This window comes from Macaca mulatta, chromosome 7, assembly GCF_049350105.2.
Source record: "Macaca mulatta isolate MMU2019108-1 chromosome 7, T2T-MMU8v2.0, whole genome shotgun sequence".
Classification (NCBI taxonomy): Eukaryota; Metazoa; Chordata; class Mammalia; order Primates; family Cercopithecidae; genus Macaca; species Macaca mulatta.
In genome coordinates, this window is record NC_133412.1 from 42,845,657 (window position 1) to 42,859,800 (window position 14,144).

General features: G+C 53.3%; 1 protein-coding gene across 4 annotated transcripts in view; it reads right to left on the reverse strand.

The window, feature by feature from the left end:
- The window catches only part of IGDCC4 (immunoglobulin superfamily DCC subclass member 4), a 42,839-nt gene extending 32,382 nt beyond the window's left edge, over nucleotides 1-10,457 (reverse strand). For 2 of the 4 annotated variants that reach the window (XM_028851046.2, XM_077939592.1), the window contains exon 1: nucleotides 9,449-9,975. In XM_028851046.2, the coding sequence (XP_028706879.2) occupies nucleotides 9,449-9,557 (109 nt within the window). In that variant the 5' untranslated portion in view covers nucleotides 9,558-9,975. Of the gene's footprint in view, nucleotides 1-9,448; nucleotides 9,976-10,304 lie in introns of those variants that run through there. The other 2 variants (XM_028851048.2, XM_028851047.2) reach the window with 2 other exon arrangements.
- Nucleotides 10,458-14,144: the final 3,687 nt, after the last annotated feature.

Sequence of the window (14,144 nt, forward strand, 5' to 3'; positions counted from 1 at the left end):
GCCTAAAATAAAAAAAAGCATAGCAATTCCTTTCTCATAGGGCTGTTGTAAGCATTAAACGAGATGATGTGTGAGAAAAGAATATAGTGGATGGGCGCGGTGGCTCACGCCTGTAATTCCAGCACTTTGGGAGGCCGAGGCAGGTGGATCACGATGTCAGGAGTTTGAGACCAGCCTGACCAACATGGTGAAACCCCATCTCTACTAAAAATACAAAAACCAGCCAGGCGTGGTGGCGCGCACCTATATTTTCAGCTACTCAGGAGGCTGAGGCAGGAGAATCACTTGAACCCAGGAGGTGGAGGTTGCAGTGAGCCAAGATCGCGCCATTGCACTCCAGCTTGGGTGACAGAATGAGATTCTGTCTCAAAAAAAGAAAAAAAAAAAAAGCACAGTGCCTGACACAGAATGGGGGTTCAGTAATGTCATTCCCTACCCTGGAACCTAACAGATGATATTGGTCATTATTATCCAATCAAAAATATGCCACTGGAGGCCAGGCATGGCGGCTCACTCCTGTAACCCCAACACTTTGTGAGGTTGAGGGCCGAGGCAGGAGGATTGCTTAAACCCAGGAGTTTGAAACCAGTCTGGGTAACATACGGAGACTTCATCATTACAAAAAGAAATTTTTTTATTAGCCAGGCATGGTGGGAGGATCCCTTGAGCCCAGAAGGTCGAGGCTGAAGTGAGCTGTGATTGTGCCACTGCACTCTAGCCTGGGTAACAGAGCGAGATCCTGTCTAAAATATATACATATGCATATGTAGATCTCTCTCTCACTCTGTCTCTCTTTATACACACACACACAGAGGCTAGAAAAATACTGTATCCAAGAAACATTTAAAATGTATTATAAGTGTGAGAAAGTGTGTGTGTGTGTGTGTGTGTGTGTGTATGCTATATATTTTGAATGAACAAAACAAAAATAAGTCCCAGCTGGTTGGGGGAGCCACCTGGATGAAGGGAAGTCAGACATTTCCCCTTCCCCGACAATGAACTAAGTGAGCAGATCCTGCTGGGAATTAAGTGCCCCAGGTAGGGACTAGACTCAAGCCGGATTCAGAGCCAGCATGAGAGGAGGCTCCCATGGCTCATTCCAGGCCCTGGCAGCCTGCAGCCTGGTCTGTCCTGGTGACTGGAGAAGCTCAACGCTCCCTGCAGCTAAAATTTACCCAAGGCCATGCAGGAGGCCAGAGCCAGGATTCAGGTCTCCTGACTCAATCCAGGGTTCTTTTTTCTCCCAAGGCCCCAGAAGAGCCTACAGACCCCAACACTGCCCTTGCCACAAAGGGGAGAGCAGGGAAACAGTAGAGGAAGGGATGCCATCCCGGGGTCAAGGCAAAAACACACAAAGGCCAATGTTTATTATTGGAACCAATATTCAGCAGGACCCAGCCACCATTATTCATAGAGAAATGGTCGGTTCTCCCCGTTGTGTCTCCCAACAGTTTGACCTGCTGCCTCCTTGTCTTATAAAAGCTCAGTGGCCCAAGATCCCTTCTTAGGCTCTGGTCTGACTCCTTACTTCAAGGCAGAATGGTATGTCTGAGAGGAACCAGGGACAGAGGTTGGGACAATGGCCCATATTCATTACAAGGCAAGTCTGGACTGACAGAGCCACATGGGGACATGCACAAAACAATGGTGAGGGAACCAGGAGACCCTGGGTTCTAGGTCCAGCTCCATCACAGTCTAGCCATGTGGTTTTGGCCCAGTCTTTTCCCCTTCTGGACCCCAGCTCACTGGAATGTAGCAGGTGACCTCTGAGATTCTATGATTCTATGATTATTCGCTGACATGGACACACCTATTTCTGAACAAACATAAAACACCATTGAGACCACACACGAATTGGTAAACATAGCTCTGCACTCCTGAACACGTGCACCTCAGTCTCTGCCACACTCTCCAACACCTGGACACACAGGCCAACATTTAGAACCCCTGTGAGTCTCCAGACTCCCTTCCCACCACCTCCAAAGACGAACAAGAGTGAGGGGAGAAGAGCAGTGATGGCTACGTGAAATAAGGAGGCCAGGGCAGAAGCCAGGGCTCCGGGATTGCAGTGTGAAGGGCGGACGGAGAGACAGGACCTGACCTGGGCCGCTGCCTTTCTTAATTCATCAGATGGGTTCTGCTGGACACCTCTGGCTACACAACTGGCCTCAGTAGTACTCGTGGGTTCAGGAGGGAGAAGCGGCCCCTGCCCTCACCAAGTTTCCATTCTAATTGGGGAAACCAATGTGGCATTCACGCTACTATGGGCCACGTGCTGTGGTGGAAACAGCTTTTGACCTTGGGGAAGAAGATCAAGGTTTCAACCTTGCTGCTCCACCTACCAGCTCTGTGACAAGCCACTTAACATTTCTGGGACTCAGTTTCCACATGCATAAAATGAAGATGACACCACTAAGCGTGAAGGAATTAAACAAGACAATGTATGTCAGGGCTACAGCTCAGAGCCTAATAGACATCACTCAAGGAATGGGAGCTCATTCTTTGTTTGTTCTTTCGACAGTTGTGCTCTGTTGCCCAGGCTGGAGTACAGTGGCACGATCTGAGCTCACTGCAACCTCCACCTCCCGGGTTCAAGTGATTCTCCTGCCTCAGCCTCCTATGTAGCTGGGATTACAGGCATGCACCACCACACCTGACTAATGTTTGTATTCTTAGTAGTGACAGGGTTTCACCATGTTGGCCAGGCTGGTCTCGAACTGCTGACCTCAAGTGATCTGCCTGCCTTGGCCCCCCCAAAGTGCTGGAATTACAGGCATGAGCCACCATGCCCGGTGGGGAGCTTATTCTTTACAGGCACTTTGTAACTGTAAAGGGCTGTACAAGTGCTATTTGCTGTTCTTATCATCCAGTCCCTTCTATCTCTAAGGCCCTAGATGCCATGATTCAACTACAGGGTAGGGGGAAGGCAAGCCCGGCTCACAGCCCAGCGGCTTCCAAATACCCATTCCAGCCACTAAGCAGTAGGTTTGGATTTCAGGGGAGAAAACTCCCACAGGACACGAATCCCTGAGCCCTCCGGCAGCCTCCCTGCCCCCTAAAGCATGTCCCGGGCTTGGAAAATCCCCTGCTGCGATGAACAAACAATGTGAACAGTTGGGGCCCGAGCAGCTGCTGGGTATGTCAGCAGCCTGGGCTCTGGCAAGCAGGACGGCCGCCAGAGGGGCTGGCGGCTGGCTGGGGAGCCCAGAGGAGGCTCCGATTCCCTTCCTGAATATTCATGGATCAGCAGATGTCTGGCTTCCCCACCTCTGAGGAACTCAGCAAGGCAGGAACAGGGAAAGCAACAGGGACGTAGACACAGAGAGAAGAGGGGGTCCTCCTCAGAGAGCAGCAGTGCTGTGCCAGCAGCCCAAGACAGCCCATTTTAGTGGAAACGTCTGCAAAGCCTGAGAAGCCTCATTCCACAGATGGGGAAACTGAGGCTTGGGGAGGGGTCTCATCTCTCGGGAGACAGTCTGGGAAAACTGCCCTCTTTGACTTTTTGGTGATGAACCCAGCATTGAGGAGACAACTGCTCCTGAATAAGAGCGTTCTCTCTGTCTCTGTGCCCAACCTGATTTCTGTGCCCAGGAAGCGTATCCTTAGGGACTCAGGTGCCAGCCCTTCTATGAGGCTGCTCCTGCCTTCCCAGGTAAAGTTTTTCCTAAGTCTCCAACTGAAGCCACTTGGAGGTCCCTTACTCTTGCCTAGACAGACAAGGGGGTGTGGTGGGACAAGCCTGGCCTCAGAGTCCTGGGTTCTAGGTCCAGTCGTTCGTTGCATGACCCCGTGTGAGCTACTTTTGTCCTTTCGGCCTCAGTTTCCCCAATCTTAAAATGAGGAGTCTCCAAACTTCTCAAACATTTTCATCCAAATTCTCCCAACAGCAGAGGAACACATATTTACAAGGCTCACTGCCTGCTTAAAATGTTTTGCCTTTTAAACCTCTAGCACATTTTGCACTCTGCTCCATAACACAGCAATATTTGTTTTAATGTAAGTGTGGTTCCCATACCACCAAATCTTTTCACAAAAGATGCTCTGGGGAGGAGACCCTATTTGTCCAGGAGCTTCATGGCCAGCACTTTCTTGCCACCCCAACCCATTGTCATGGCTGACCCCCAACATTTTTAGCCCTCCCTCTCAGGGCGGGGGTGGACACATTGCAGGTGCCCAGTGGACACTTGCTGCCCGCCGGCTGTCTTGAGGGGGCCGCCCCTCCCATAATCCCTTCTCCTCAATCTCCTCAGTGAGACTCTGCCAGAGACACAGAGCTGCTGCATTTGGGAACCCTAGGGCCACCTCTCAATCTCCTTTTTCTGACAGATTATTTTACCCACTTACAGGATAAATTGGATTTTATGAGGCCAATTAGAACCCAGACAGAAAGGAGATTCGCTGCTGAGCTCTAGGGCCAGCTCAATGCTGTTTCGTGGGATTAGTGGAGGCCTGGCGTGAGTTCCATTTTTCAGTGAATTCTTAGGGAAGAGGCGTGTAGCTGGGGGAGGGGAACAACGAGGCCAAGATGGCTCCTTCATTAAGCCAGGAACTTGCCACAAACATCACATCAGTGCCTCCTCACTTCTGAATTTCAGGGCCCAACAGATTTACTACTTGTTTTCAGCCCAGGAGAAATTCCCCCACGACACCATCACCATTCTCCTTTCCCAGGGAACACAAGTCGGTTCCTTCCAGAAACCTCCCTTCCCGCCCCCCACCTTGGCCACCTCCCTTACCACATGCTGAGCCCCTCCCCCCAACAGCTGGAAGGAGAGTTGGGACAGTTGCCTGGGACACAAGGAAGGCCTCAGCTCTCCCTTCATCTGCAATCCTGAGGGGAGAGGCTTAGCCTCAGCCTGTCCGACAGCAAAGCCAGGCTCAGCTTGACCTGCCTACCTCCCGCTCCCCTGAGACCCTTTGCCCCTCCACACACAGCGAACCATGGCCAGTTCTCTGAAAACACATCTTGTTCCATGCATTGCTGGTGCTGCGCTCACTCCCTAGAACAGCTGTGACGTCTCTGGTTGCTTCAGACACCTCTCCTTTTTCTGCCCCGTAGAACGCTGGCACCCCCATCATCGCAGTTGTCACTCCAGATATTTTTTTGGTGGGGGAGAGGGAGTCTCACTCTGTCACCCAGGTTGGAGTGCAGTGGCATGATCTCAGCTCACTGCTACCTCTGCCACCCAGGTTCAAGTGATTCTCCTGCTTCAGCCTCTTAAGTAGCTGGGACTACAGGTGTGTGCCACCACGCCCGCCTAGTTTTTGTATTTTTTGGTAGGAAGGGATTTCACCATGTTGGCCAGGCTGGTCTCGAACTCCTAACCCCAAGTGATCCACCCACCTTGGCCTCCCAAAGTGCTGAGATTACAGGTGTGAGCCATCACGCCCAGCCTTCACTCTAGGTTTTTGACTTGCCTTTCTCCTCAACTAGGCATCAAAGTCTTGGGGTTATGTCTTAGTCAGCTTTCTAAATCCTCAGTACCCGGAACAGTGCCTAACACACAGCAGGTGCTCAATAAACATTTCTTGAATGGATGAGTGAATCCATGAAAACATCCTCGAAAAGATAAGACACAGAGCCCCCTGTGCTTTTCTAAGCATCAGTTTCCTTATCTGTAAAAACAATAGTAACTCCCTTCAGGGCGGGAGAAGATGTCAGGAAGACATGTGGAAACTGCCTAGCACACTGTGTGGCACCAGTCGACACAATACGCTTGAAAAGCAGAGACAGAACAGCAAGTCCACACTGAAAGAAACCCTGTATTTAAACATGACCAGGCTGGGGAGATCACTACCTTGCCTGTTCTCTTGCTGTATGGCTCATATGGTTAAAAAATATATTTCCCTTGTGCCCACCTGTCTCTCCCGGTATGTTCTGCTCACTGGCCAGAACTCTGTCCTGGAAACAATCTAACAAGGTAATGAGCCCCTTATAGAACCATCCAGGAGCCTTGGGTCTGCACCTGAAGGACAGCTTACTGGTCCTTGCTTCCCTGATCCCAAGGACCCCATGGGCTCCCAAATCCAGAGGATACCTCCTCAGCCTCAGCAGTGAGGCAGTAGTAGCTGGCAGCCCAGTTGGCACAGGTAACAGGGTTTGATTTCTCTGCATGTCGGGCCCCAAAACATACTCTCTGGTTTTCCTTCCTTGGCCCCCTAGCTCCTGTCATCCAACTCTGACCAGGCTGGGGTCCTCTCCCTCAGAGCCGTGCATACTCCTCCCCCTGCCCCCAAGCCTGCCTGGTAGACATCTGTTCTGCATCTGGAATTCTGTATCAAGTCTGGTTGCTGTACCATGGGAGAGAAAAAAGAGGTGGGTGGGGGGTAAGTGGAGGAGGGTGGATTCCAGAGCCCAGATAGACCTACTTGAGGGGAGAGCCTAAAGCTGATAATGTCTCATATGGTACAGAGGAGTGCAGAGTGGACTTGGGTATCCCTAGAAAGGGTGGTTCCATTTCAGTCCCTAATCATGTAACTTTGGGAAGTCACTCAGTTTTCTCATCTGTAAAACAGGCTCATGCTAAAATTATTTCTTCTTTTCTTTCTCTTTTTTCTTTTGAGACAGAGTCTCACTCTGTTGCACAGGGAGGAGAACAGTGGTACAGTGGTGCGAGCTATCACAGCTTACCACAGTCTTGAACTCCTGGGCTCAAGCAGCCCGCCCACTTTTGGCCTCCTGAGCAGCAAGGATAACAGTGCACACCACCATGCCTGCCACGCTTTTTTTTTTTTTTTCCCCGTAGAAATGAGGTTTCAATATGTCTCCCAGACTGGTCTCAAACTCAGCTCAAGCGATCCTCCTGCCTCAGCCACACAAAGTGCTGGGATACAGGTATGAGCCACGCATGGCACCTGGACTGAAATTATTTCTAAGTTCCTTTCAGTGCTGACATTCAATGATGCGCTAATTGTGAAATTGCTTAACTTGAAAGAGAGAACTTCAGGAGAAAAGAAATGCTAATTTACATGTAAATGTGTGTTTAACTGAGTAATGAAAGCACATAGAGGATCAATGGAGGCTGAGATACCTTCTGGATAAGATTCATTATTAAAAGAAACTCCCACTGTTTGACCTGGTTCCTAACCTCCAAGATGGGGAGAGAGACCCACCCCAAATAACTGAGATTGGCCTCTGAGCCTCTGGGCTGAGAAAGGGATAGAGGAGGTGGAGAGTTCCCAGGTGAGGAGAAAGCTCTTAAGTTCTTAGAGGCCTCCTATGACTGACCTCTAGGTTCCCCACCCTCCGAATTCTGACTTGAGAAGAAGGGAGAGGCGAGAGCACCACCTTTGTGCATGTGATAAGAACAGAGCTCGGCTTCTTGCCACTCGCTCACACACGGGTCCCAGTCCCTGACACAAGAACAGTATTGGGAGGAGATGGGCAGGCACAGGCATCATCCTAACCCCAATATCAGTCCTTCATTCTGCCTCATGTTTTTGTTTTGTTTTGTTTTTTGAGACAGAGTCTCACTTTGTCGCCCAGGCTGGAGTGCAGTGGCACGACCTCAGCTCACTGCAACCTCCACCTCCCAGGTTCAAACGATTCTCATGTCTCAGACTCCCAAGTAGCTGAGATTACAGGCATGCACACCACACCTGGTTAATTTTTGTATTGTTAGTAGATATGAGGTTTCACCATGTTGGCCAGGCTGGTGTTGAACTTCTGACTTCATGTGATCCGCCTGCCTCAGCCTCCCAAAGTGCTGGGATTACAGGCGTGAGCCACCGCGCCTGGCCTATTTCTTACTTTCCTCTCTCTCACCCTCTACAAATTCAACCTATCCTCAAGTTCTACTGATTCTATTTCCTGAAAACCTCTGGAATGCAGCCACTGCAGCTCAACCCCAACTGCCACTATGCTAGTTGCCACCATCCTCTCTTCTGGATTGCCACAACAGCCTCCGAGGAGCTGAGGAGCTGGAGCTTCCTGCCTCCAGCCCCACCCAATCCATCCCCACACTGGCTGCAATGAGATGATGCAAAGCTGATCTTAAATCCTGTCAAGGGCTCACGGGCACTCTCAGGCCAGAAACCTTGGTGGGCCCTGGAAAGCCCTTTGTGAGCTGGATCTAGCTCCCCTCTTCAGCCTCCTGTCTTGATACTCCCTGATCTCCTTCCATGCTTCCCCCACCTGCCCCACACCCACCCCTTGTCCCTAAACTCCAGCTAGCTAGATTTAGTTTAATCCAATGATCTAAACTAAATCACCTCTGAACGTTTGCACATGCTGTTCTCTGGAAAACTGTCCCCATCATCATTCTCCTACGGGGCTAACTCCATGTTGGGCTCTACTATTCATCACTTTCTTCAGGAAGCCTTTGCTGACCTTCCCAGACCGGTGTAAGAGCCCCTCCTCCTTGCCTCTTCCCCGGCACTGCAGGGGACTTGTCAGTTTCCCCCTCCACCGGACTGAAAGCTTTGCACCAGGGACGAGGTCTGCCTCCTTATTTACTATATTCTAGGCACTAGGCACAAGCTAGCTTACAAAAGGTGCTCCATAAATATTTGTTGAATGAATGAATGACCTCGGTACAGATCAGGGTGGCTAGTCATAACTCGACTGGAGTGTCCCCAGGCCTGCTGAGATTTGGAGGACCAGGGCAAGCTGTTGTAGCCGCTCACACTGCAACCAAGAGACGTCGCAACTCGGTCCCTCGCCTACTTTGTGCACTCGGGAGCAGGGAGAGGCCAGGGAAGCTGGGTCCCTCGCAGGAGGTCCTAAAGGCATTGGATAATGCGCCGGTGCGGTTCCCAGCCGTGATGCGGCTTTGCTGTGTGACCCTGAGCTCGTTCCACGAGCCCTCGGAATAGCGGAAGGTGGGGCAGGGGAAGTATTCCTTAATCCCCTGAGCTCCGGGAGGACAGACGCCTCTCTGACACTTCTCCGCCCCTTTCACCTGACAAGCCAGGGCCCCCGGCTCCCCTGGCCCAGCAGCCGAAACCCAGCCCCGCAGCGGCCTCCAGCTTAATCCGCGGTTGGGACTGGAAAGGGGCGTGTCTTTGTAGGGACAGAAGGGGTCCGAGCAGTTCCCGGCACTTTCCCACCCGCTGTTTGGTTTTCCTGGAGATGGGCCTGGGGCTGGCCAGGCGAAGTCTCCTTCCCCCGCCTCCCTCCCACGTGGCCTGGCTGAGTCTCTCTGGAAAGCCGCAGCAGCTGGAGAGAAATCCCCCTCCCCACCCCCACCTCCAAGTCCCTCCCCGACTCTCCCCGGACACATCCTCAGCTCCCCCCTCCGCGGGGAAGGCGAGAACTAGGCGAACAAAGCGGCCAGCCCATCCCCCTCCCAGCCCTGCCACCTACACTCTCCATGGGCCACCCCCAAACGCACACCGGACAGGAAGCAACAGAGCTGTGGGTGGAAGCGGGAACCCTAGATACACACCCTTGGGAACTCCGCTCTCCCCTCCCCAGCCCTTTCTCCAGCTTGGACAACTCTTGACTTACCCCGTACCCACTCCGCACTGGGCTGCGGACTGGATGAGGCCCTGCTGACCTCGTCCACGCTTCCCGGGTCGGCCCCTGGAGGGTGGGGCCGGGGTGACACGCGTCCCATCCTGAGAACGAGCGCTGGACATGTCCACGAAAGCAAATGGTTTCCTGCCCCCTCCCCCAGTCCACTGCGGGCCACAGGTTTTGGGGAGCAACACCTCCCCCTACCCCTCCTTAACCGACCCCAGGAACCACACCCACTGGGCAAAGTTGAGTGTTGTTTTATCACCCCCCCCCCAGTCAATCGGCATCCATCGCTCTGTCCCCCACTACGGGCAAGGACACTTCCCAAATGCCAAGGCCAAATATTAGCTCAGCCCCATAAACACGATTGCACACGCACCCGACCCAAATGGAGGTGCAGACACAACCCCAGTCCCCTCCTCTTTCACACACACTCTCAACCCAAGACACGCGCAGGCAAGGTAGAGCCCGCCCCGCGAAAGCCACCGACACCGCAGCTACCCGCCCCGCCGATGCCACGCCGCGACCGTGGCACGCACTGCGGACACGGCGGGAGCACTCCCAACACACACACACACACACACACACACACACACACACACACACACACACGACTCCAGACTCTGCGAACCAAAGACACACACTCAGTGCGGACAAGCACGCGCCGCAAACGACCCCCGGCCGCAGCTCGCAGATCCCCGCGCAGGCACCGCGGGCACCGGGACGCGCAGTCCCCGCACTTGCTCGGGACCCAGGCTCGCGCCAGCCCCGCAGCTCGATGCAGCCCAGGGCGCGGGCGCACCCTCACGCCGCAGCCGCTCCCGTCTCTCCGGGCGCCCACCCTTACCGCGCGCGGCCAGCAGGCAGAAGGTCAGCACGAGGAGCCCGCGGCCGCGGCCGGCGTCCCCCCGCGCCATGGGGCTGGGCTCGGGCCGCCGCCGCCGCCGCCTCCCCGCGCCTCGGCCGCCGCCGCGGGGGGAGGGCGCGCCGGGCGTCAGTGGCCCGGGGAGGCGCGGCGCCGCGGGCGGGGGCGCGGCCTCGGGGGCCCGGGCCCGAGCTGGGGCCGGCGCGGGGGCCGGGGCCGCTGCCGCCTCGCCCGCCCCTCCATCGCCATCTTGGGCAAGCGGCCCGGGCGGGGGCGCCCGGCGAGTGCGGCCGCCCTGGCCCGGCCGGGGACCCTGCGCCCGGGCGCCACGGCCCTGCGCCGCGCGGGGGCTCTGCTGGGCCCGGGTCTGTGTCCCGGTGCCTCGCCCTCTCCGGGTCGCCTCGGATGCCCGTGAGGCCGCCTGTTGCTGGGTCTGTCTCTTAGTCTCCCTGTCTCTGAGTCTCCTTGTCTCTCTGCCTCGGCGTCTCTATTTTTTCTCCCTGTTGCTGCCTCGGGGTCTCCTCCATCTCCGTTCCAGGCTCAGGGGAGGCAGATTCAGGGCCACGGTCTTTGTCCGAATGGCCCCCTTGCCACCCGAGCCCAGTCCATTCCAGCACAGGTCCTGGCCTGAATGCTGGTTCGCTTCTCCACACGCAGCGCAAGCCGACCCGCGGAGATCATGATAGTTCCTCCTCATCCCCATTTCCACTGCCATCCCAAACCAAGGGCTTCTCTTGGCCTCCTTCCCTTGCTCTGGCAGTAACCAACAGAGGCAGGACACTTTTACGCTACCTTCAAGCACTACCATATTCAGAAGTCGCCGCATGGGGAAACTGAGGCTGGAGGCTGTGAAGTGACTTGCCCAAGGACAGGAGTCTAGGGAGCAGCAGTTGCAGGACCTGAACCTTGGTTTTCTGACTTCAGAAGGTCATCTCCACTCCCTCACCCTGCATCTGCTGTCCAGTATTTACTGAACTACCCTTTCTCTCATTCTTCAAAGGTAGTTTCTCTAACCTACCTAGCCAAACTGCTTGCCTCAGTATCCCGCAAATATTTCTTGTTCTACAGCCAAGGGTTCAATTGTCAGGCTAGGGTGGGGAAGAGTACAGATTTCCATGACCTAGTTAAGGTCCTTTCCAACTCCAAGATGCCATAGTTCTTCCCTTCCAAGTGTTCCTGTGACTTAGAGCCATCTTGTCTCTACACCTATCTGTTGTCAGTTAACCCTGAATAATCTCTGGTGCTTTGCATATCTAACAGGCCTGGCGTTTATTCATTCATTGCGACGCCCCATCTTCACTTGCCCTATCAGCAGCATTTGACTTAGTGGATCACTCACTCTTCCTTGAAACACTTGCTTCCCTTGGTGATCTCATCTGGTCCTCAAGGCTTTAAAGAGCATCTTTATGCTAATGATGTCCAAATATATACTTTCAGCCTAGACCATCTTTCCTGAACCCCGGACTTGTGTATCCAGTCATCTATGCCCCAGTTCCTTTAGCTGTCTGGTAGACAAAATTATCCTGATCTTTTCTATCCATCTTTCTCCTCCCACAGTCTTCCTCATCTCAGTTCCTAGCAGCTCCATCTTTTCCTGTTGCCCAGGTCAAAAATGTACAGGCTGGGCGTGGTGGCTTACGCCTGCAATCCCAGCACTTTGGGAGGCCGAGGTGGGAGGATCGCTTGAGGCCAGGGGTTCAAGACCAACCTGGCCAGCATAGCGAGACCCCCATCTCTGTTTTTAAAAATGTAGAGTCATCTCTTACTCTTCCTGTTCAGATCCTTCACCCTCCACTTACTCACTGTGGCCTTAGTCCAAGACCTGTCACCTTTCACCTGGATTGTCGCAGTAAACTCCTCACTGATCTCTTTCTGTCCTTGTCTTCCTTGAGTGTTTTTCTCAATAGAGCAGCCAGAGTGATCCTGTTAAAATGAGATCATGCCACTTCTCTGCTAGAAACCCACCAGCGGCTCCTATGTCAGAGCAAGCGCCAAAGTCCTTATTGTGACCCACAAGGCCTATCTGATCTGTAGGCTTGTTTTACTCTCTGACTTCCCCTTTGACACCACCCCTTCTGCTCACCACCTCTCCAGCCACACCATCCTCCTTGCTGTAACTTGATCGCAGGCAGTCTCCTCCCCTCCAGCCTGAAGACCTTTGTCCGGCCAGTGCAAGTCTAAAGGTCTGTTCCCTCATACTGGATACCCTAAACGCTTTCTCACAACTCCACCAGCACTCTTCCTATCCCCTTTCCCTGCTGTCTATTCTTGTCTTTAACTGTCACTTTCTTTTTTGTTTTGTTTTCTTTTTCTTTTTTCTTTTTTTTTTTTTTTTTGAGACAAAGCCTTACTCTGTCCCCCAGGCTGGAGGGCAGTGGCTCACTGCAACCTCTGCCCCCTGGGTTCAAGCGATTCTTGGGCCTCAGCCTTTCAAGTAGCTAGGACTACAGGCCTGCGCCACCACACCCAGCTACTTTTTTGTATTTTTAATAGAGACGGGGTTTCATCATTTGGTCAGGCTGGTCTTGAACTCCTGATCTCAAGTGATCCACCTGCCTTGGACTCCCAAAGTGCTGGGATTACAAGCGTGAATCACCACGCCTGGCCAACACTTGTCCCTCCCTCCCTCCCTCCCTTCCTTCCTTCCTTTCTTTTTTTTTGATGGAGTCTCATTCTGTCACCCAGGCTGGAGTGCAGTGGTGCGATCGCAGCTGACTGCAACCTTCGCCTCCCAGGTTCAAGCGAGTCTCCTGCCTCAGCCTCCCGAGTAGCTGTGATTACAGGTGCCTGCCACCACGCCCGACTAATGTTTTGTATTTTTAGTAGAGACAGGGTTTCACCATGTTGGCCAAGCTGGTCTCAAACTCCTGACCTCAGGTGATCCACCCACCTCGACCTCCCGAAGTTCTGGGATTACAGGTATGAGCCACTGCACATAGCCAACACTTGTAACTTACTAACATGCTCTACATTTTACTTATTTTCAATCTGTTTCCCCACTCCCCACAATCACAATGTGTGCTTCATGAGGACAGGGATTTTTTTTTTTTGCTAGGTTCACTGCTGAATGCTAGGCAGCTAAACCAGTATCTCTCACTGTGTAGGTGCCAGGGAACTCAGATAAAAAATACAAGTCACTGCCCACAAGGACAGTAGTGTCCTAAATGGCATGGGGTGGCAGGGAGGATGGAACAAAAGGAGGAGGGATTTACTGTGTGTGGAGTGTGGGGACATGGAGGTTGAGAAAGAATGCTTCACAGAACTATTGATTGTTGTGGATGTTTGACATGGGTCTGGACAATTGAAAAGGCTAGAACTGACAGGGTGGTGGAAGAAACTCCCTCTGCAGAGGCCCTGGGCTGTGAGAGCATAGGGAAGTGTGCTCTTCCTGCCTGGAAATGGCATATCCCGTCATTGATTCAAGGGGCACCTGTTATGGGTTAGGCCCTGCTCTGGGCACTGGGAGCAGACTGGTGAGCAAGAGGAATCTTGCCTGAATGGTGCTTAGGCTACTGAGGGAGATGGACAAATGTGATACAGTCTGTGATGGGGTACAAGGAGGAGGGGCACTCAGGCCAGACCTGGGGGAAGCAGAGAAATCTTGTAGGAAAGACAGTGTAAGCAGAGTGCAGGAGGTGTGGACTGGGCAGGACAGCAGGGGCAGGACATGAAGCCAAACAGGGAGACCAGGGCTGGATGGACTGGCCTCATAGGTTATCTAGAAAGCAGTTGATTTGGCCGGGCGCGGTGGCTCAAGCCTGTAATCCCAGCACTTTGGGAGGCCGAGGCGGGTGGATCACGAGGTCAGGAGATCGAGACTAT